This window comes from Leptonotus elevatus, chromosome 2, assembly GCF_054856555.1.
Source record: "Leptonotus elevatus isolate MCC_2025b chromosome 2, RoL_Lele_1.0, whole genome shotgun sequence".
NCBI classification, from domain to species: domain Eukaryota; kingdom Metazoa; phylum Chordata; class Actinopteri; order Syngnathiformes; family Syngnathidae; genus Leptonotus; species Leptonotus elevatus.
The window spans coordinates 12,896,166-12,917,955 of NC_141240.1; the positions used below are offsets into that span (position 1 = coordinate 12,896,166).

Genomic DNA, 21,790 nt, shown 5'->3' on the forward strand with positions numbered 1-21,790 from the left:
TCGGATGATTACAAAAAAAGAGAAATAACTAACAGTTTTAGAGAAATTCACAAGCGAAAATGTAGCTTTAACAATGAATCGTTACATCAGATGTATTCCTTTTAAGGTCAGAGAAAACTACGGAAAGTGGTAAAGTATATGTAATGTTTATACTTTTGAAGTGTTACAAAGAGGTTTGATTTAGTCATGTGGAAGAAAACTACTTCCATCCTATCCCATCTTTACCTTGACCAGCCTCAGTGCAGTCAACCGTAAAATATGTTGGCTCAAAGGCCTTAAGACCAGTCTTGGCCACTCCAGGTCCTGATACCTTCACCTTGTTTGGATGACATCCTGCCCCAACAGTCATCTGTAATCCAAAACAAGAAGACCACTGTATGACAAAATGTCATTTGAAGAAAATCAGTGGAAAACTTTCATGAACAGTCAGAGCATACATACCCTGAAAGGGCTGTCAGGGATGTTGACTCCGCCCCAGGAGACCATGACTGTGTGTTTTAAAGGTTTGCGCGGTGTGTAAGCACAAGTGTATGTGCCGTTGCCATTGTCTTTAACATTAACATCCAGAGGAGTCCCTTCCCCATCCTGCAGTTAAGGACAACCAAAGTGTAACAGACTGAGTCAGTGAAATCAAACATTTAAAACAAGAGCGCATCTCCATCTATTTTAGAACATAGTGCACCATTGTGAATAAGTAAAAGGAAGCCTATCTAGTTTTTGTAAACAGGTCAATTTAATTCATCCTGTAGGTGGCAGTAATATGTATTAGAGTGGTTAACAATAGTCCCCAGAGTTAATAAATAAAAAATGAATGAAAGCTTAATCTGTGTTTAATTCTAAAAATCAAGATTTACATGTGTATATGACAACTTTACCTGAGCAACAATCTTCAGTGGAGCTTTTCCACCTTGCTTGGCATCTACTGTAAATTCAGTTGGCTTGCTGACAGCCAAACCACTGCTTTGAAGACCTGGACCATATGCCTTAACCTAAAAATAAAAATAAAACACACTTTCACTTTTGAGGAAGAAAGTTAGATCTATGAGGAAAATACAGTTCTGTGTAAAAGCTTAGGCCACTATTAAATGTGTGCTTTTAGAAACACTAAAAGTTTGTGTCTAACACTATTGCTTACCTTGTCAGGGTAAAAGTCTTTGCCAGGTGGGTTGACAATCTCAGCCATAAAGGGGGAGTGCTGAATGTCCTCACTGTTGCAAAGCACATGTACTGCATACTCGCCAGGCTCTGTAGGCCAGTAGCGCACATCACAAGAGCCATCGCCCTTGTCGTCACATTCAATCTTGGCCTGAGATGGACCTTCCACAGAGAAACCTGAAGACAGCAATGCAAGCTTGGTGAAACAAGTAGGATGTGAGCGACAGTGAACAGTTAAAGACATCCAAAAACATACCCAAAGTGCCAACATTGTCTCCAACAGCCTCCACTACAAAGTCCGCCGATTTGCCAATCACGCCGCCCTCTAGGCCTGGACCCCAAGCCCTCACCCTCTGCTGGTTGGCCTCGGAACCAACCTTGACTTCAATGGGACTAAAGAAAGCAGTGAAACAGTTTTATATAGATTTTATTTTCTATAGTTTTTTAAAAAGATTTATCTATTCTGTACATCATCAATGCAGTAACATTAGTAGCTTTAGTGCGTGTGATTGTATACCTGCGAGGGATGTGCTGTCCTCCCCAGGTGATGGTGATGCTATAAGTGCCGGGTGTGGTGGGGTAATATTCAAATCCGTACACATCATCACCCAAATCTTTCCTTTTGCAAGGTTCCTCAAGTCCCTCTGTAAACAAGCATCCACATCAGTACCAATTCTTGTCTTGTCTTAAATGTTAAGAGCTACTGCAACATGATTCGGCCAAATTCTAAAAAATGATTTAGCTGACATTTTAAACTACTTTCAGAAAATATTTTCCAGCAATCTTTACAACATGTGAATACACAAAAGCCAGCGCTAAAAGGTATAATGGTGTAAACCTACCAGTATGAAAAAGTGATAAATGGATGTACATGGGGAAAAAAAAAGAAAAAGAAAAAAAACTCACTGGGCCCCTTGATGGTAACTTTAAGCTCTCCAGTGCCAGCTCCTTTGGTGTAAACTTTGAAGTCTGCTGTCTCCTTTACCCTTAGGCCCTTAGGCTGCAGACCACGACCCTTCGCTTTGCATAAGCTGGGGTTGCATGCTGTTGAAAGACACACACACACTGACATTGAGAGATGGCTCTTTGTGTTCTGACAACCAATGACGACAAATCAGGTCAAAAAGGCAGGTGTGCGCACGAGAGTGTTGTCACTTTGAAGTGATCACTCAATATAAAGTATTAAGTGAATGGTACATGTACTGCTAAGACATCTGACCTTACAAAAGTCTACTGCAGTTGGGCTCTTGCTTTGAAAAGGAAATAAAAATCACTAAAACGTGACAACCAGCAAGCTTCAATCGTGTATTAGCCAAAATCTCAGTGAATTTGATTTTGTTGGCAAGAACCATATACCTACCAATCAGGCCTTTACGCTATTACAGCCATCTTGGGTCACATATCCTTTGGGTTTTGTTGATCTAACGTAGACAATGACTGGGAATTTGAAGTTGCAAATCGTGGCCGGTGGAAAACTGAAAAGCGCTGATTGGACCAATTGTTCTTATCTTATGCAGTTATCTTGCTCCGGATACCTTTAATATATAATACGGTTCTTGCCTTTTCACAGAAATAAAATAGTTGAATATTTGAAGTTTGAGTGACAACGGTGCCTTGTATAAGTGCTCAAATGCCACCTTTTATTGGCCTACAAGTCAATGCGTTAGAGGGAAAATGGGATGCAATAATATAAAAATCAAAAACATTTCAGTCTCAATGGCTACTGGAAAGAATCTGCTGGTACTTTTGAAATGAGTCTTATGTCTCTCTCTGCCCTCATCTGCCATTTTGAGTTGTTAACATGCTTCTAAGGAAGTAGGCCTTTACAACCACACAGGAAACGACATCCTTCATTCCGCCTGTTAATGTATAATATAGTGCCTGTCACGGTATGATGGCTTGCGCCAGAGATAAGGAAAAACGCCACAAGAAGAGACTACTAACTATATGATAATCGAAAAGATATGGCTTCCAGTGAGAATACTCTGGTAAACCTTGTCAAAAATGTTTAATACTAAATTTGTAAATTCAAATAAATAAAATAAACACTACCGTCAATACCTGCAATTTACACTTCCTTTTCTTTATGCATGAAATAAACACGGTAGCATCCATACAACTCAATTATCCATCGGAACAATTGCCAACAACTACTGACAGTGTCATTTTGGACTACAATTCATTCTCTCCAGCTCAGGTTCTGACCAAAACACAGATCAGAACATATCATTCTAGTTCTTAAGGGTTTACACTGACTCCCAGTGAGTTGTAGAATATATTTCAAAATTATGCTACTGGTCTCTAAACCACTGAATGGTTTGGGTTCTTTTAATACATTAAAGAAGTGTTGACTAAGTATAAACCCAGCTCAGATCAGTAAGATCAAAAAGTGGAACAGAGAGTTCCAAGTAAACGTGGTGAAGCTACATTTAGCCATTATGCTGCACGCAAATGGAAAGGTTAAAAACTTTGTATTTTGTCCTATTCCTTTGATTAGAGTCTTCTAAACTTTTTTTTTTTTTAATCTCCCCTCCCCCCTTTAATTATTTTTGAAAACTACTAATTTCTTTACTCTTAAATGTACAAAACTTTTCTCTTGATGTGGTTTAACATTGTCAATGTATGTTCTTTTAGAAATTTTTGTAAGCTAATTTGGTTTTCTCAACTTTGGCTTGTGAATGTCATCAACGGTTGTGTTTATTGGTGCTGCGTCTTGTGTAAAGCACACAGAGTTGCTTTGTGTATGAAATGTGCGAAAGACATAAAACTGCCTTGCCTATACTGCCTACTGACAGACTCAGAAATCTATTTTGTCAAATATGCATTGTATGTTGAAAAGTGATTGAAAGAGATTTGAGGCTGGAGGGCACACAACAGTGACTAATGTCACATTATGTAATCTGCTGACAGACTGTTACTGAGCTGGAACAAATGGGATTCAAACTGTTTAATGGAGAAAGGGCTACTGACAACAAGACAAAATGTCTGTTGCAAAGCAACATGTAGAGGGAATGAGTACTTCCTCATGGAGGTGTGGAATTCTTCCCCACTAGGTTACAAACAGAAAGCTTATAGGCAGATGGCATATACGCAAGTTCACAGATGCAAACATAACAAGACATGCAATTTTACAAAAACTGTCAAAACCATGGGCATACAGCTCAAACACTCATGCATGCAAACATGCAGTTTATCATTAAAAATCATTGCATATCGCTATCTTAGTGAGTACATTCAGCGGTAAAATCCATTTACAGCCCTGCATAGGAAGCGATTTAAACACTATGATGTTCACAAAACATCCTCAAACTATTGTTTGAAGGCATCTTCTGAAACAGAATGCTCTTGCGAAAAGATCCTTACTAAGATGAGTTTTAAACTGTGCCACTTACAAAGACAGCGATACAAGAACACAAAAGCACAGACACAGACATATGTGGGTACCCAAGAGAGATCCCAGGAAACAGGAAATAACAGCAGAAGGAAGAAGCAGCTCCTGAGAGTAGACAGATGCCACCAGGCCTCTATCAGAGGAGGCCAGGGAGGATCCGGCACAGAGGCAGGAGGAGACGGCAAAGAATTAAAAACAAAAAGATAACTCATTGTGACGACAAACGTACTCACTAAAGAGGTTTCAGTAACATTGACAATAGAATAGTGACAACTGGGATTGTCAATATATAAGATTTTCTTTACGGATCTTACCTTCCCCAATGTCCACTGTGAAGGGACTTTTGCTGATCTGACCACCAGCAAAAGTGACGTAGATTGTGTGTTGGCCCTCCTGGGTTGGTTTGTAGGTGCAGCGGTAGCTGCTGTTGCCCTTGTCCTCTATGGTGCAAGTTACAGTGTTCTTCTTCCCTGCAGGGTCCATGATCACAACCTCCACCTCACCAACACCAGCACCTGTGCAACAGGACGGCTGTTAGGAAGACAACCCAAGAAAAAAAGAAAAAGAAAAAAAAAAGGCAGTCTTCGCACATGATACTTGATTCATGTAATTACCCGCTGTGTAGGTGTCAAAGTAAGTGCTCTTGTTGGCAATATTGCCCGTGGGCTCTAAGCCAGGTCCCTGGGCAGTGGCCTTGCTGGAGTCTCCCTGCGCCATGCCAATCTCCACCTCAAAAGGACTCTTGGAGATGTGTTGGCCTGCAAACAACACCGTCACCTACAAAATGTTACAGAAAACAGAAAATGCTGTCATGTCATGGTGTGATAGTGGACATCGAGCAGATGTTTCAACTTCGGAGAAGACCATCGAGACTTCCTCCAGTTCAAGTTCACCCCAGAAACAAAATCCACTTTACTCAAAAAACTGGGTATGCTCAAAAAAAAGGTTCTAAGTTGTATGCCAGACACAGATATAAACCTCTGGAAACAAAAGCTCAAATGTTGATATCGTCTCATATTCATCTTTATTGCCAAGCCCAAATGTTTTAAGTCTACAGCACTCATTGTTTCAGTAATTATGATATCAGAGACAAAATGATTGAGAAATGTTTTGATGTCCTGCGATGCATTGATGTTATAAGTTGCCAAGCACAATTTGTGTGTGAGGGGGCAGGGAAGGGTTAGAGGTATATCAGCAATTCAGCAGCATTTTTACATTGAATTGTGTGTTTTTTGTTTTTAACACATGCAGACATGATCAAAACTGTGGGGACAGTCATTTGCATATTGATCCCATGAAATATTACCCAGCATATATTTGGGTTGAGAAGAATGACGACCTCTGTATTGCGCAAAACAATCTCTAGCTTACCTTGTGCATGCCTGTGACTTTCGGTATATAGAAGACAGAGTAGGTGCGATTCTTATCATTGTTGGCTGTCACTTTGGCCTAGAAGTAGAAGTAAAAGGTATTTAAAAATGCAATATCAAGTGATACAATGTAATTAATTGCACCAAGTGTCTATAACCTCCTCTCTGTGTCCTGCAGGATCCTCAACATAAACGAGTACTTCTCCCATTCCTGCACTGATGGTCTCCACAGTGAATACGGCCTTCTTCATCACGACATTGCCAAGCGGCTCAATGCCTGCAGAGAGTAGAGGTGGTCTTCATTAGCTTTCTTCATGGAATCGGGTTAGGGTTTAGTGTTAGTATGTGTGTTTACCTGGCCCATAAGCACGAGCTTTCTTGGGGTTGAGTTTGGGTCGGAGCGGTGCACCAGGCTTCAGTTTAGCCTTGGGGAACTGGGACAGGTAAGTCATGACGGAATGCTCGTCCACGTTGGGGTCAACAATTTCCTCGGGGGTTATAACCTATGGGGTGGGGCAACACAAAACAAAAAAAGGTTTTCACCATAACGCGAGTATTTGTTGATGAAAACAGGGAGTCTATAGCTACACAGCCCAAATGGAAAAAAATACTGTTATCTGCACTACAGTACAAAGTACCTGCAACTTACTACTGTGCAAAAAAACAGAATGCACCCACCGAAACACGCATGCCCTTTGTCTTTTTGCAACAGTCCACAAAGACTGAGACAAAGGGCTCTTCTTACCAGAAGTATAGCAGTGGGCGGAAACAGCAGCGACCACACAGCAAAGAGTGCGCACGCAATGCTGTGCCAGTTGCCAACTTTGTGCCAGACAGCGCAACATGACGTAGGCAACTGCATCCCCCTGAGACACTTAATTTGCATTTTAAATTTTGCACTAATACTTCACCAAGTTTAGCCAGATAAACCCTATGGGAGAATAAGTGAAAATGAGAACACGATAATCTTCTTGGCCCAATGCCGACTAACGGTGTTTCATGTAACAGGCTCACTCAAGAAATCTGCATTGGTTGGTGACAACGAGAGTCACGAGAGTGCATGCAGGTTTTTTTTGTCAGGGTTGGTTCATGGTCGCAAAGATGCTCGCCAGACTCTTTCAAACCCTCTTTAAAAACTCTCAAACCGTTGTTGCAGAGAAATTTTAAACTTATTCAAAATTTGATGGTGGCAAGAAAAGCAGTCTTCATTTTAATTGTAATAAATTTATAGTTTCTATTAGGATTTTCAATTATTTGCCAACATAAACAGGTGGTCATATGAGACCAGCTCTAGAGTGAACATGGGTTTTAGTCTTAGTGCTATATCAATAAAGCTGCCTTGCCTTGTGGTGTAGAAGAGGTCATTCATCACTTTACCTGTGGTATACCCAGCCAGTCATCAGCTTGCTGCATGGCCTCACGGGCGTTGTCCACAGGTTTAGTCTGATCCCACTGGTCCCAGTCAGGACACAGACCTAAAGGGAGCATCGAAGGTAAGAAACGGTAAGAAGACTGTGTTTGACACAGAAAAGTGGGGAGTGGCAAAAGCGGTAACCCAGTGTTTCAATTGGCATAACATGCAGTGTATATGAAAAAGCTTTGCTGTGGGGGAGTAATGTATTTTAACACATTATCAAGCACGTGAATACAACCATCAAACAATCAATTAAATTCATCGTTATTCTGGTTAGGACAAGGTACTTTGTGGAATACTAAATATTTTTCTATTGTTTTACAGAGACAGTGGATTCAAATTAGGCCAACAACATGACATTGGCACCCAAATTAAACTGACTAGCGGTAACTACAGTAATCGGGTTCAACATCTACAGATGCCTACACATCTATTCTTCAATTTACATGTAACTGCAAATTCATTTAGGTTTTTTTCAGCATGTCAAATATAGCCAAGGTGTTAGTGCAGTTATTTGCAAGTCTTTCTGCAGGGAAACAAAAAGCTTATCTGCCACTTGAGTGTGGTGGTATGCCAAACATCCCAAAAATTCACACTTCTTTTCCCTCGTTTCATCTCTATAATTATCCTCTTATTCACCTCCCACTCACTCTTCAGATTTAATAGAATAAACTACCCACACCCTTTCTGTTTAGCACATTAAGTGCTTTAACTCATTTTCATGACTCGAACTGGGATCTTCTTCACTTCAATTTCGAAAAGCTTTTGCCTGATATAGCACATCTGCGTTGTACCCATCAATCATAACTACAGTATATGGGTAATTTCATATATGTTTGTTTTCTCATCTTCATTAGCTGTCATTTTGTGAAGCATGCATGCACAACCCTTTCACAGCAGTCACCTGGAGCACAGCTGTCAACGAGGGCCCCCAGGGCCCGGCCAGTCTGCCAGTCTCGGTGGAAGTTTGTGATGGGAAGCTCAGGTAGTTTGTTCTGAATCCATCCCAACAACCTCTGTTTGGGGGTCTTTTGTCTGCCCTCATCTGCCTCCTCCTCTTCATCCCACATCGGCATGGAGATTGAGTAGTGCAGAATCAAGGTCCAGATCAGACCCAGGATGAGCTTCAGGTTCCCATCAACGATGGCTTTGGAGTCTAGAGGCAAGAATAAAAATAAAAAAATTAAAAATTAAAAGTATATTCATTTTTTAATGATGGGTGTTTGACTAGTAACGATCAAGTAAACATTCATTTAACCCTGTGATTAGCAACGAGAGAAGATTTCCCAAAAGTGTTTGTCAAATTGCTTAGTCTGGTTGGAACAGCTACTCTAACCCAGGAACAGGGCACCAAAATCAGCTAAAAGAAACTAGAGAAAATCATTTATTGTGCTTACAGAAAAAAAATAATTTGGGGTAACGTTTGAGTGTGTGAGATGCCTATGGAAAATAAAAAAAGCATAGCTTCATCATAGCTTTTCGACTTTCATTGCATCTACTAATTGGGGAACCCCTTTAACAATTGGCTGGCAAGTTTCAGGTGAAAATATTAATTAATACGCTTGTATGGGTTGAAAATACAAGTTCTCCAAGCCAACGTGCCAAATTGACCGATGATTCAAACTGCATCACTTCCACTAAAAAACGCCACTGAAATGCAACACTATTCATGAGTAGACCATGTGGGCATTACAAAAGCTCAAGTACATCAATCGTTTTTCCCTGAATTTATTTGGTATGGAGTGTGGAAGATTTTAGGTGTGTGTGTGTGTGTGTGTGTGTTTAAAGAAAATTCCACAAACGTCATGTTGGTACTGTGATATTATTAATATTTTTAATGAATTGGTACAATCTCTCATTGAATGATCTAAAATCCCAGTATTGTAGTGAGTGGAATAATGCCTGGAGGAGTTCTGTATGAATCGTGCATCTTCCCATTGCTCAACTCATGCCAACTACTTGAGACTGAATAATCAGCACCTCTGATTTAATCCATTGGTAGTTACAATTACACATAAATATTGTGATTTTCATTTCCTTAGTTAAAAAAAAGGGTGGGGGGTCAAAACAGTGATAAAGGGATTAACCATTTAACTAGAGCTTGCCGTTCAACGTTTTCCAGTTATGGTTCGATTACAGAACAAAAATTAACGTTGACTGATGGGAAAATATGTCACAAATAAGCAGTATGTTAAATAGATACATTAAAGATTGAAAATCTACAATGACAGCATTACCATAAATTGAAAGAATACAATATATTTGCACTTGGAAATGCATTCTTTATACATTTTCCCTACATCCAAAGCTTCAAACAAGGGCATATCGTCATTCAGCACACTGTCGCTCTAAACATTTGACACACTTCTATGTGTTCAAACAAGTCAAAAGGAGGAGAAAATGAGGCGCTTGCCTAGGCAAAAGCTGATACGTCATAAGTACACACAAACAGCTTGTAACAAAGTCAGAAGCATGCATGTACACGTTGCACAAAATGGGCTTGATCGGAAGGGTGATATCAAACTTGAGGACAAGCCTCGAGGAGAAGGTGAGGCTATGCATGTGTGCGTGCTCAAATACACACACATCCTAACTGATGGCAATCACACATATATAAGCATTTAAGTTTTGATAAACACTGTGGAACTTATGTTAAGATACTGTACACATGCCGAGTCCAAGTGATCAAATATTTTCAGTTTTTATTAAAATGGCACCCCATACGTGAGGTGTGATGCTGGGTCACAAGATGTCATGTGCACCAGTGGAAAAACAAACCTCACAATGATTTGGAGCAGGTCAGACAAAAAGGGCCTGCTTTAGTAACCCCTACCCACGGGAACTCTGAATCGGTGGATCACTATAGCAACCCGGAGTCAACTCACTCTGCAGTAGTACAAAGAAAGAAAGGTGATGACACAGAAAAGCCAAGAAGCAAAAAGTGTGCTAGAACAGAAAAAAAATCCATCGTGGTGACGAATGGTGATTAACAGATACAACTTACTTAAAACTCGTGTGAGATGCCTTGTGTATTAAAGTATACTACACGTCAGAACAAGCAGTAAGAATGCCAATGAGCCAAAAGAAGGGTGCGTCCAACCTTAACCTACCACCTCCGATTTACCAGATGAATAGAAAAATATCAGAAGCACCACAGCTTTAATTTTTGTGACCTGCTAAATCAATAAATTAACAAAAGGTTTATAAGGACATGAATTACTGGAACCATGACCTTTGGTCTGATGAGTTCAAGATTATTTGGTTCAGGTGGTGTCAAGCTTCACTTTTGTAAACTTTTTCAGATGGTGTCAACTGACTGCTGTATTTGGCTCATTCTGCTGGTAACACACCACTTTGTCCTGTGACCAAAGGGATAGTTAGTAAGAAGTTAATTTTTTTTCTATGATTTGATAACTATTATTTTTCATGTACAATTAACACCTTTAAAAGACACATTTTGCCACTTACTGTCGACTGAAAATAAGGCTGCATTCGAGGATGGTCAGAAGTGGGACTTTTCAGAGTTCAAACCAGGAAGTTTGTACGGGAACGCCCCCTTGAACTCTGAAATTACACTTGCGAAGACGCAAAAAAAACAAAAAAGTACCCTGACTTCACGGACGGACTAAAATGTGACATCACTCTACAATGGCGAATGGTAAAACACAATTTACTCAAATATAAAACAAGATAACTTTCTTCATTCATAAATATTCGACATAACTTCACGTAACACAACGGATGCGACAGTTTGCCGCTAGCTCCCTGCATAAAATTATACGGTGAACTACTGAACTGTATTGAAAGCTTATGAAAAAAAAAAATGTTTTTTCTTTTTTTTTTTAAACAATAAATGAAGCAAAATTGCAAGAAGGCAAGTTTACTGTAGGTCAAAATGAGTTTTGAGGACTAAAATAAACAAATTATCACTATGCGCCATTTTGGTTGTTTACTTTCGCCTTGAACACTTTAACGTCGGAATTGGGAAAACTGATATATCAGACTTCCGACCATCCTCGAATGCAGCATAACTTCACGTGTGCTCAGGGGGCATCCTCAGTTTGCGAACGTCACATGACCAAACCCAGAAAACAGGTGAGCAGTGATTGGTCACTGCTCACCTGTTAGCAAATGACATCTCAGGTGCTCAGAGCTCTAAGCACCTGAGATGTCATTTGCTGTCGACAGCAAGTGGCAAAATGTGTTTTCAAAGGTATTAATTATACATGATAAATACTGAAGTTAAATAAATTCTAGACAAAACATTAAATTTTACAGCAGTAACGCAGCAGTGTTCAGTGATTTCCGTAACAAATTCCAGACAATCCATAACAGCTGGCAGCTCTCCTGAAGCAAAGAATGGTCCCCCTGCAGCGCAGTATTCCAATTTGAAAACTACCCAAAACACACTTCCAAGTTGACCACTGCCTTGCTAAACAACTTGATGGCAAATGTGATGGACTAGCCAAGCATGTCTCCAGACCTAAATTTAATTGAGCATCTATGCTGCTTCCATCAGTGGAAGGTGGCGGAGCACAATGTCTCCACTCTCCAGCATGCACCTGCTCCGTGATGTCAACATGGAGAAGTGGAATAGGACTCCAGTGGCAATCCACATAGTTATGGTTAACTATTTAAGAGTGTTAAGGAAGTGCTAGAAAAAAATAATGGTCGCTACACAAAATATTGACAACTTAGAAATACTTTGGACCTTTACACTTTGGTGTGTACTCACTTTTGTTGCCAGCAATTTAGACATTAATAGCCGTGATTCCTTTGTTTTGAGGCTACATATTTAAAGGGACAGTAATGTGAAAAATCTACTTTTTGGAGCTTTTAGCCATGTTAAAATGCTAATTCCTCACCAAAGTGGTGTTTTTCTTGATTCACCCCTCTGAGAAAAAAAACGTATTCTGCTCGCCAAGCACCAGCCCCTCCCAACCTAACAAAACGAGTGGATGCTCACTCTATGATGTCATCAGGTGCGGATCCACCACCGCACCGCCTATGCCTATGTGGACTAAAAACACGCCCGCTTTCTCCGAGATCTCCATGCTCGGAGGATAGTGATAAAAGTAGTCTTTATCAGTAAACAGTAGGTCCAAATCAATTCAAAGCAATCAATTATCTTTCACATTTGCAATGCCAAAGTGCAAGGACAATTGGCCGTATTAAATTCCCAGAAAGGTTCCGTGGTGGCTGACACGTGTGTAAACTACAAGTAAAATTTCTGCACTATTAAACTAACTGAATGAATGGTGAAGTGTTCCCGGGTTTGCTTCAGACTTGTTTTTATTCCTTTTCCTTCTCGTTCTCTCTTACGATTTCTTGCGGCAAAGAGGCGTTTTGTTTCAAATGTTTATTGAAGAATTTAACATCCATCCAATTTCCACATTTAAAGAAGACTCTGTTGTACTGCAAGGGCTGGCCGATCTTGCGTGGCAGAGGAGTGCTCGAACGCAGCGCTCCAGAGTTTTGTAGGCAATGCACAACGAGAGGGGGGCGGCACCACACGGGGAGAGGCCGGGTTTTACTGAACCGGGTGTCTTACTTCGTTCGGCGTTACAAAAATAGCCAGCAAAATACCTAATGTTTAGTAAAAAAAATTACATCGCCATGGTGTCAAAGGTAAGATTTAATCATTATATGCCTATAGTTAACTGTGGAAGGGTTTGAAATACCGTGATATAGCACCCTTAATACTTTACGTGTCGGCGACTTTAAATTGTTAAGAGTAATTTCTTCTGTGTTGTCCCATGAAACGCTGCACAAATATTATTTAAGGTATTATTTTTTAAATATACTTTCATAAAAACATTTTGGTCCCTTTTATTCCAAATCCAATGGAAACCTCCAACAATCTTGTATCCAGGATTACGTACAAAATCCTGTATTGAAGACTGTAGGCTAAACACAGACAAACACACCTAAGTATGAAAACAACTTCCTTTGATGTAAGGAAAGAATTGACACAAATCAAAACTGTTCATACAATATCTTTTCTTGATCACTTGAATCTGATATATACATAGCACAAGTCACTCGTCGCCTCCACGGCAGCAAAAAAAGCTTCACTTCTGTAACTAGAGTCATGACAAAGACAAGAGGAAGGCCGTCAGAAAGACAAAAAGCCATGCTAAGCTATCAAAATGCAGTCGCAAAACACCAAAACAAGCATTGGTGAGATACAGTGCATTTGTTGAATACCCAGTAACTTAAGGAACTTGGGAGAAAAATACAGACTTGACACACAGCCTTATGGAGGAGGACCAGAAATTAAGTCTGATATATATATACATCATATACCATTATATTAGCTGTAGCGGAGGATGGGTGTTTGGTTGAGGGGATGAGATTGTCTAAAATTATGTTAATCGTAAAATAAATAAAGACAGTACTTAAAAAAAGGGAAAAAAGAAAAAAAAACATTTTTTGGTCAAAAATTGGAGAAAATTGCAGTTTTAACTTTCAACATTGGGGAAGTTTGTATTGTTTCAGCAGCAACCGTGAATATAGGAAATGGGAAAAATGTACAAAATGTATATAGCACAAACAACCTAAAACAGTCAGTGCATTAACTATCAAATCCAATCTATCAACAAGGTTATTTGTCATTTTGAATGCTGATTGTTAATTTTTGGAGTTATAGAATTCAGATCTGATTATTCTAATTGAATAGACTTGCGTTTTTTATGACTGTGAAAGCAATTGATACCCATTTTCATTTCACAAGCAGTCAACAGGTAGTACTAGAAACCATTTATTATTTTCCTGCTTTAGGCCACAAAGCAGCTCACACTTTAGTAAGCTAAGCTGCCTTGTTCTTTGTATTGATACATGCCTTTCTCTCCACTAAACTTGCTAGGAATGCGCCGGCATTCCCGTCAGACCACACCAGTTCAGACGGAGCCCATATACGGACACAGACTGCTACATAATCCCCCTCTGCTGAGTCATACCCCCTTGGTGCATGTGTGTATCAGTGAGAGACTGCCCCCCATTACAAAAAACTCCCATGACTCAACTATATGGTGCATTTTTGCAGCCATCAGCCCCCCATTCGAGCGTCACAGTCATGACATCATCGCAACCTCTGACTCTACCGACCCCGCTCTCAGCATCGCAAGGATCAAGAGGGAGTGGCAGAACAGACTGGAGAAAGAACAGCGAGAGCATCAGCAGATCTTGATGTTCTGAAAAAGTTCACAATGTACTGCAGCGTTTGGGAAGAAGCATCCATGTTCATTACTCAGACATTTTGATGCAATTTCCATGCAAGCAAAGTACATTTTCTAATGGAACACAACAACTCCACTCAGAACAGCGTAGTCCTCCACCAAAACCCAACAATAACCCTCGATAGTTGTAAATTCACCCATCCTTTCTTAGCAGCTAGTCCGGAAACAGCTGGGTATGTGGAAAACGCTTGTAAAATTGTTTTGCTGTGCTGTGAACAAAATAAGAACAAGCTTTGTTTTAAACTCCAGTCTTGCAGTTGGCTGATATTTGCAGTTTACAGTTGATAAATGCCACAAACTGAAGACATAGACAGGTTTGCTGTGTTTATTTTTTAGGGCAATAACCACTGATATATTTTGCATATAGACTTCAATTTGCTTCATGTGGATTTGGAGGTACAGCCACAGAATAACGCAACTAACTACTCGTCAAATATAGCTTCATCTTCGGAGGATAACGCCAAGTCATGAGTGCCGCCTATTTCGCTGACCCTCAGCTGCACGTTCATATTGTTTTACTTCAACTTGCACCTTTCTATAGCTAAGATTTATTTTACAAACTAAAGTAAAGCAGGAAAAGGTGTCCTCCGATTGTCTGTTATCAGACACATTTCATTGCCGCGTTTCGTAGAACAAATATGCGCACAACTCACAGTAATCAACTTAAAATGAATCGGGATCACTAATCACGATCAAATCAATTGTTCAGCCCTTTGTGTAATAAATTGTAAAGTGGCCAATATGTATTATTTTTATTGATAATGCTTAAATCCCGAAATCACCAAAAAGAGGTAAATAATGGAATAAATTATTTCGCATAAGATTATTTCACACGGGAAAACTTAGCAAAGAAGCAATCTGCCAAACATATTTCTCAACATTGTGTTGAACCTACATATTGGATTTTGCATTATATTTAATCATCAACGATAAAAACGATGATGGGCTTTCACTTGTATAGTGCTTTCCTACATGAGTTACTCAAAGCGCTTTAACACCGTTTACTCATTGAACCTACTGATGATAGAATCAGGAGCAACTGGGGGTTCAGTATCTTGCTCAATGACACTGACATGGCCACAATGGTGAGGGATCGCACCCACACACATTGGGTTGGGAGACAACCACTCTACCACTGAGCCATGCCGCCCCACGCTCACTTGTTTTACTAACACATTTTGCAGCCTCACAGTTTGACCTGCTCTCTCGGGTCGTTCCCTTCCTCCGACACTCTCCTCCCTCCCTTCAACAAGCCACAATGGATCTACTACACTTCCTCATTTTCCTTTCTGCCATTTCCACTCACTCACCCACCCTGCCTCGGCTCTCCCTCGCTTCACTCCCTGTGACTGGAAAAAGTTCCCCTTGGTTTTTTAGCCTTAAAAGGGCAGAAGCAACTGGATCTTGGCGGCCCTCCCATTCCAAGGGCTCCGGTTACAGAGGAGGGGTTTGGGAAGATTGGGGGAAGTGAGACAGGGAGGAGGGTGGTAGACCTAAAGAAGAAAAGGTAGAGAAAGTGCTGTGTGGGATTTTTTGTTTGTTTGTTCAATCTTGCACAAGTTGAGATATGCTTCGCTTAAGTGATTACACAGTATGGTGAAAATGTAGGTTGAGGAGCAAAAGGGGAGCGATTTTGTCCAAAAGGGGTCTGCAAGAGTAGACAAGCTAAGGGTGATGAGAAAGCAGCACATAAAATGATGAACGAGGGGCTTTAATAAATACCATGTGGCTTCAATCAGGTGGTGTTTCATGGAAGCATCTGGTAACACTGAGCAAGCACACAAGTTTGCATTTTTAAGTCATTGATGAGCTCAAAAAGCAAAGAACATTTCCAGCATTGCACCCTGCTTCCATCTATTATATACATATGATCCCATTACATAATAGACATTTCTTTGTGAATCCCAAACCGTGGCTTCAAGAGGAATGGGGCGTAATGGCACGTTTCCAACTCTGATGTAATGCAATAGGCTGAATGGAAGGAGAATGCACATTCTACTTATGCTCACGACACCCTCGACCAGTCCCCTTTCTTGGCGTGGCAGGAAGCTATGCCAATGATAAGGAGCTGACAGGAAGTGATCATTTGGACGAGAATAGCAAAACTAGCAAATGCATTCCTCTCTGATCTTAGGCCTATCCATCCATCACCTTTCTATACCACTTATTCTCATGAGGTCCATGGTTGAGCTCGTCTGATCTTGGCTGTCTGGCGGAAAAGGTTATAGACTATTTCGATTCTTCAATATGACACAAGAAGGCCAAAGTGAAGATTCAGAACCCAAACTTCAGAATGGTGAGGCAAACATGCAAACCACCGGCCCATCTTACTTCTATGCAACAATAATACTCAAACACTAAAAAGTAGGGGTGTAAAAAAAATAAAAAAATAAAAAAATAAATTTGGCAATATTTGAGCGCACAATTCTTGTATCAATTCAATATGCAGCCGAATCGATTTTTTAAGATCAATGTTTGATGGAAATATTCAACAAAATGTCTTAATTAGGGGTAGGGTTCAAACTTTAAGCAAGGAAGAATGTTATTTTAATGGAACATTAAGCCTTAAAATTTGATTTCAATGCTGTTCAAACATGAAACAGAATGCAACCTGTTTGTTAAATACAGTGGCTTACAGTTATAAGCCTGAAGTACATTTTCATACAAATCTTACAGTGCGCATGTCCAAGTTTAGTGATTTTCTAAATTTGAGTAAAAAATAAATTAAGAAATCACAATAATTGACTTATAGATTCGTATTGAATTAATCGGTATCAAATCGAATTGTGACTTATGAATTGTGATACAGATCCAATTGCAAGGTACTAGGCAATTCACACCCCTACTAAAAAGTAAATTAACTTTGGAAGAACTTGTCTTAAAAGGAACCGCGACTAATGACAAGTATGCTCTATATGATTTATTTGGTTGTTACCAACATAGGCCTAACTGAGATTATTTTTTCAAAAATAATTTCCACTTTGTATTTAATATCTTTAAACACTATGCAAGATGTTCAATTGTATTTAAAGAGTAAAATAATTATACAAATTTCCACATCCTACCCATCCACCTCCCACAGAAGCCAGACAATTCCAATTTCATGGACTTTTAGTGTCCATATACAAAATAGTAGGTTTCCTTGGTTCCATTTCATTATTACGAAATAGCCGGGCTGTTGCCACATGCGCATGTGTCTCAACTTGCCTTCTCAGCCAGGGGCAATATACAAGAGAACAACCAGTTACAAAGTTACAGCACAGTTGTGTTTACGCGACATCCAACATGCATGCTCAATCACATTAAGTTAAGAGTTAAGCGCAACAAGGAATATCATTAATATAAATTATTATTATTAATATAAATTAAAAATATACAGCTGACAAAACATTTGAGAATATGCAAATAAAGCAGATTCTAATTCCAATTAAAAGATACAGAGAATCTGCTAAAACAGCAGATTGGGGATTACGGTTTAATTAATAAACGACCCTACACAGGCAGGATGATGCCAAGGTTGAATGACTAAGTTTACTCAAACATGCGTGTTATGAGGCAATTGGAATATGCACACAAGATATCTCAAGCAGGTGATAGCGAGTGGGTTGGAGCTTCAGTGTAGTGCTTGCCAACACACAGTATGCCAGAAGGTGAAGCGCTTGATTTGAACTGATCAAACTTCACAGCTGAATTCAGTTCAAGTCATTCACATCACATATACCAAGATGATGATGAGCCAATGGTATCACGTCAAACTAACAGGAAGTCCAACGTGTTAATGCAAATTACATAGTGAGTGCTATTTGATTCTCTCACGCTCATAGGTTGACTTTTTTGTTTTGTTTTAAACCGATACCTCAATGGCAAAATTGTTCCCAGGAAGTCCTTGCTCTACACACGCAAAATAAACATCCTGGCTCACACTGACCTGTTAAAGATGCCCCTTTCATTCAACATTTTTCCACAGCTGCAAAGAAAAAAGTTGCTATAGTTCTGTCTTGATTGATGTTGCACTAAAACAGGGTTCGACGTTAAACCTTTGTTTTCTTTTAAAATTATGCATCTTTTTTTATATAACAGTTTGTATTTCTTGTGTACACACACTAAAGTGAGGACACCCTTCACACTTAGATCATTCTATTGTTTTCATGGGACAGCACTGAAGAAATGACACTGACGCACTGAAAACTAGTTGGTGCACATTTTATACAACAGCATAAATCTATTGTTCCCCTCAAAATAAAGCTAGTTATAGCTAAATCTTGGGCAACAAAAGTGAGCACACCCCTAAATGAAAATGCCCAAAGTGTCAGTATTTTAAGTGACCACCGTTACTTTCCAGCAGTGCCTTAACTCTCTTGGGGCAAGGAGTTCACCAGAGCTTCACACTGGAATCTGCGGTCACTCCTCCATAATGACATCACAGAGCTGGCGGCTATCCGAGAACTTGCGCTCCACAAAGGGGTTACGGTCCGGAGACATGCTTGGTCAGTCCATCACCTTTACCTTCAGCCTCTTTTGCAAGGCAGTGGTCACCTAGGTGGGGTGTTTGGGGCTGCCATCATGCTGGAAGACTAGCATGATGCTGGCCTAGCTTCCATGTAACCTGTCCTTGTTAAACTGTTGGATGATCTTGGCCACTATGCTGCAGCTCAGTTTCAGGGTGTTGACAATTTTCTTATAGTCTCGGCCACTGGTTCTCAGGAATAATAAATTGACACTGTTGCACACTTGACTACTTTTCATTGAGTCAATGTAGCTCTTCTGTGTTGTTCCATTGAAAACTACAGAAATGTGAGGAGTGTACTGATTTTTGTCAGATACTGTGCAATTTGCAGAGACACACAAAATGTTTAGGAATGGGGAAAAAATGCCCTTCGTTTAGCCATTTCATTTATTTATTTTATGTTAATTAGATCCTAGCAACTTGATTAATGTTCTGCTTTAATGCATTGTTTAAAATTTTAGATTCATGCTGCATGGAAGCCATAGGAAGGTTGTGACACTACTACAACTTTTACACAATTTACAGAATTTTTAACTAACCATTGATTGTGTCCATGCCAGGCTCATGTCATGTGTACAAAGTATATCACATGACAGGATCATACAAAAAAATAAGTATATATAATCACTAGTTGTACATTGAATATCATCACCAAAAAGTCTAAAACTACTGCGCCAACAACTATCTGTAGTTTGAAAATAGCGGTTTCACATGGTGGTTTGGAATAAAAGATTCATCCGTAGCGTGTTACATGATAAACACGTTTGAGACCGCAAGCAAAAGCTATAAAAGACGCACCATGAGCGAAACTAGGACAGTGGTGAAGAAAGAAAGACCTCAAGCATTATGCTGTGTTCCGATAGCAGTTTGTGCTAAATTGTGGTGCAAGGGTGTGTCCATTTTCTGCAATGAGAGGGGGGAAGTAAAAAAGCAAAGCGGACAGGCTGCTCTCTCATCTTCTGATTAGCGCAGTCAAAATAGGAGAAGCTGGATAAGGGTGAGTCAGCTGGCATCACGCCCCAACAGACCTACCAATGACTCATTTGGTCAAAGCAAGGGGAGGTGGGTGCAATTAAGTAACAGGTGAGGGAATTAAGAAATAAAGATATTGCAGGACGCAATTTTAAATGGAGAATATGCTGGCGTAATGGCAAGTTGTCCAAAGTTCAGAGCGTACAGTCTCACCTGCTGCTTGTTGGGTTCGCGAGCACATGGAAACTACTAAGTGTGCAAGACATTCCCCCAGAGATGTCACTGGTGTCTGCACAACCAACCTTTTTCTTGCTTCTCGCAACAGATGTTCCCGTGGACAAATGGACATCTGTCTCAGGGAAAGACATGGAAGACAAACTACAGAACCTCACCTTGCCTCTGACCTTAAGACCTCTACTAAAGTACAAACACACGGTGCAGGTTGCATTTTTACTTTGCCGCGCTTGTACGTGCAAGCACAACTATACTGTAAAACACAGAAAGGATGCGTCATGAGCCAGAGACGAAACCATTAACGTGTTAGCATGAGCCAAAGATATACTGATTACCCTTTGCCAACAGATTTTTGCTTGTAGTTGAAAATCCATTTACATTGTGCATTACTGCCACCTGCAGAAGCGGAGTGGGACTGTATCAAGAGAAATGTTCACTAGGCTGTGGACTAAAGACTCAAAATTGTACCAGAGGTGTGAATGTGAGTGGTTGTCTACAATGTACCGAGCAATTGACTTACGGGATGCACCCCGCCTTTTGCCAAAGTCAACTGGAATGCTCACCAGTCACCCTAAAAGACTGAGCAATTTAGAAAATGGTTGGCAAGTTGTAAGCAATGACACGTTCCACCAAATCTTTAGCTACCTATTTTTCTTCATTGTTATTTGAGGTTTATGATTGAAATACCATAATGGTATTATTCCAGCATGGCCCCAGACCATTTTTTAAACTAAATTTTAGGGCTGTGTATGTGTAAGAAAGTTGGAGACAAACCATGTATTTTCCAGCGGGACACAGTTATAGCATTCAGGGGACACACCCACACCATCTGTGAGTTTTGTTTTGCTTTTTTTTTAATGATTTTGAAGCCTTATTTTACATACTTGGAATTTTGTTTTTTAATAATTCAAATTAATTTGTGTTGTTGCCACTGTTCTATGTGTTGTGTTAAAACTTAGACATTTATTTTCTCTTTATAGGCAGGACTGGACTGGCCATCTGGCATACAGGGCTGACACCCGGTGGGCCGGTCTTTTTTGGGGCCAATGCAGTGCTTTTAGATTATTATTTCACTACATTTTACCCCAAGAGACTGGCCCACAATTTAGAGGGACCAGTCCAGGATAGCAAACTGAAAATATCATCAATAAACATCAGTGGCAGAACTACATGTTAGGCAAGAGTCAGGCTTGGCTGGGCCCCAAGTCAAAATGCCAGGGCCGATATTTTTGTGCCAGTCCAACAGGACTTTTAAGTGTTCAAAAGAATTGCTTGGCTTAGCCATTGCCTGTATATAAAACAATGAGGAAATTAAGAGATAGCAGTACCTTCTTGTGCCAGCTCACACAGTATTGTTTTAGCTGCAAAGCTACGTAGGAGGAATCGATTTCCCTCCTGGAGGTCTAAACCCTTACTAAGTGCTCTTGTTGCTTCATTCACTAGTGCCACCAATGTGTGAGTGTCCACTTCATAATGACTTCTCCCACTATTTAAAGTCTGCGCTTTCGA

General features: G+C 40.0%; 1 protein-coding gene across 3 annotated transcripts in view; it reads right to left on the minus strand.

Moving 5' to 3' along the window:
* flna (filamin A, alpha (actin binding protein 280)) overlaps nucleotides 1–21,790 on the minus strand; it is a 49,593-nt gene that overhangs the window by 19,793 nt on the left and 8,010 nt on the right. For all 3 annotated transcript variants that reach the window (XM_086070063.1, XM_086070062.1, XM_086070061.1), the window contains exons 3-16: nucleotides 8,235–8,486; nucleotides 7,294–7,391; nucleotides 6,272–6,419; nucleotides 6,075–6,193; nucleotides 5,918–5,995; nucleotides 5,161–5,323; nucleotides 4,861–5,061; nucleotides 2,062–2,199; nucleotides 1,673–1,799; nucleotides 1,412–1,548; nucleotides 1,136–1,332; nucleotides 876–989; nucleotides 442–585; nucleotides 226–349 (exon numbers count right to left, since the gene is read on the minus strand). In XM_086070063.1, coding sequence (XP_085926189.1) covers nucleotides 226–349; nucleotides 442–585; nucleotides 876–989; nucleotides 1,136–1,332; nucleotides 1,412–1,548; nucleotides 1,673–1,799; nucleotides 2,062–2,199; nucleotides 4,861–5,061; nucleotides 5,161–5,323; nucleotides 5,918–5,995; nucleotides 6,075–6,193; nucleotides 6,272–6,419; nucleotides 7,294–7,391; nucleotides 8,235–8,486 — 2,040 coding nt within the window. The remainder of the gene's footprint in view (nucleotides 1–225; nucleotides 350–441; nucleotides 586–875; nucleotides 990–1,135; nucleotides 1,333–1,411; nucleotides 1,549–1,672; nucleotides 1,800–2,061; nucleotides 2,200–4,860; nucleotides 5,062–5,160; nucleotides 5,324–5,917; nucleotides 5,996–6,074; nucleotides 6,194–6,271; nucleotides 6,420–7,293; nucleotides 7,392–8,234; nucleotides 8,487–21,790) is intronic.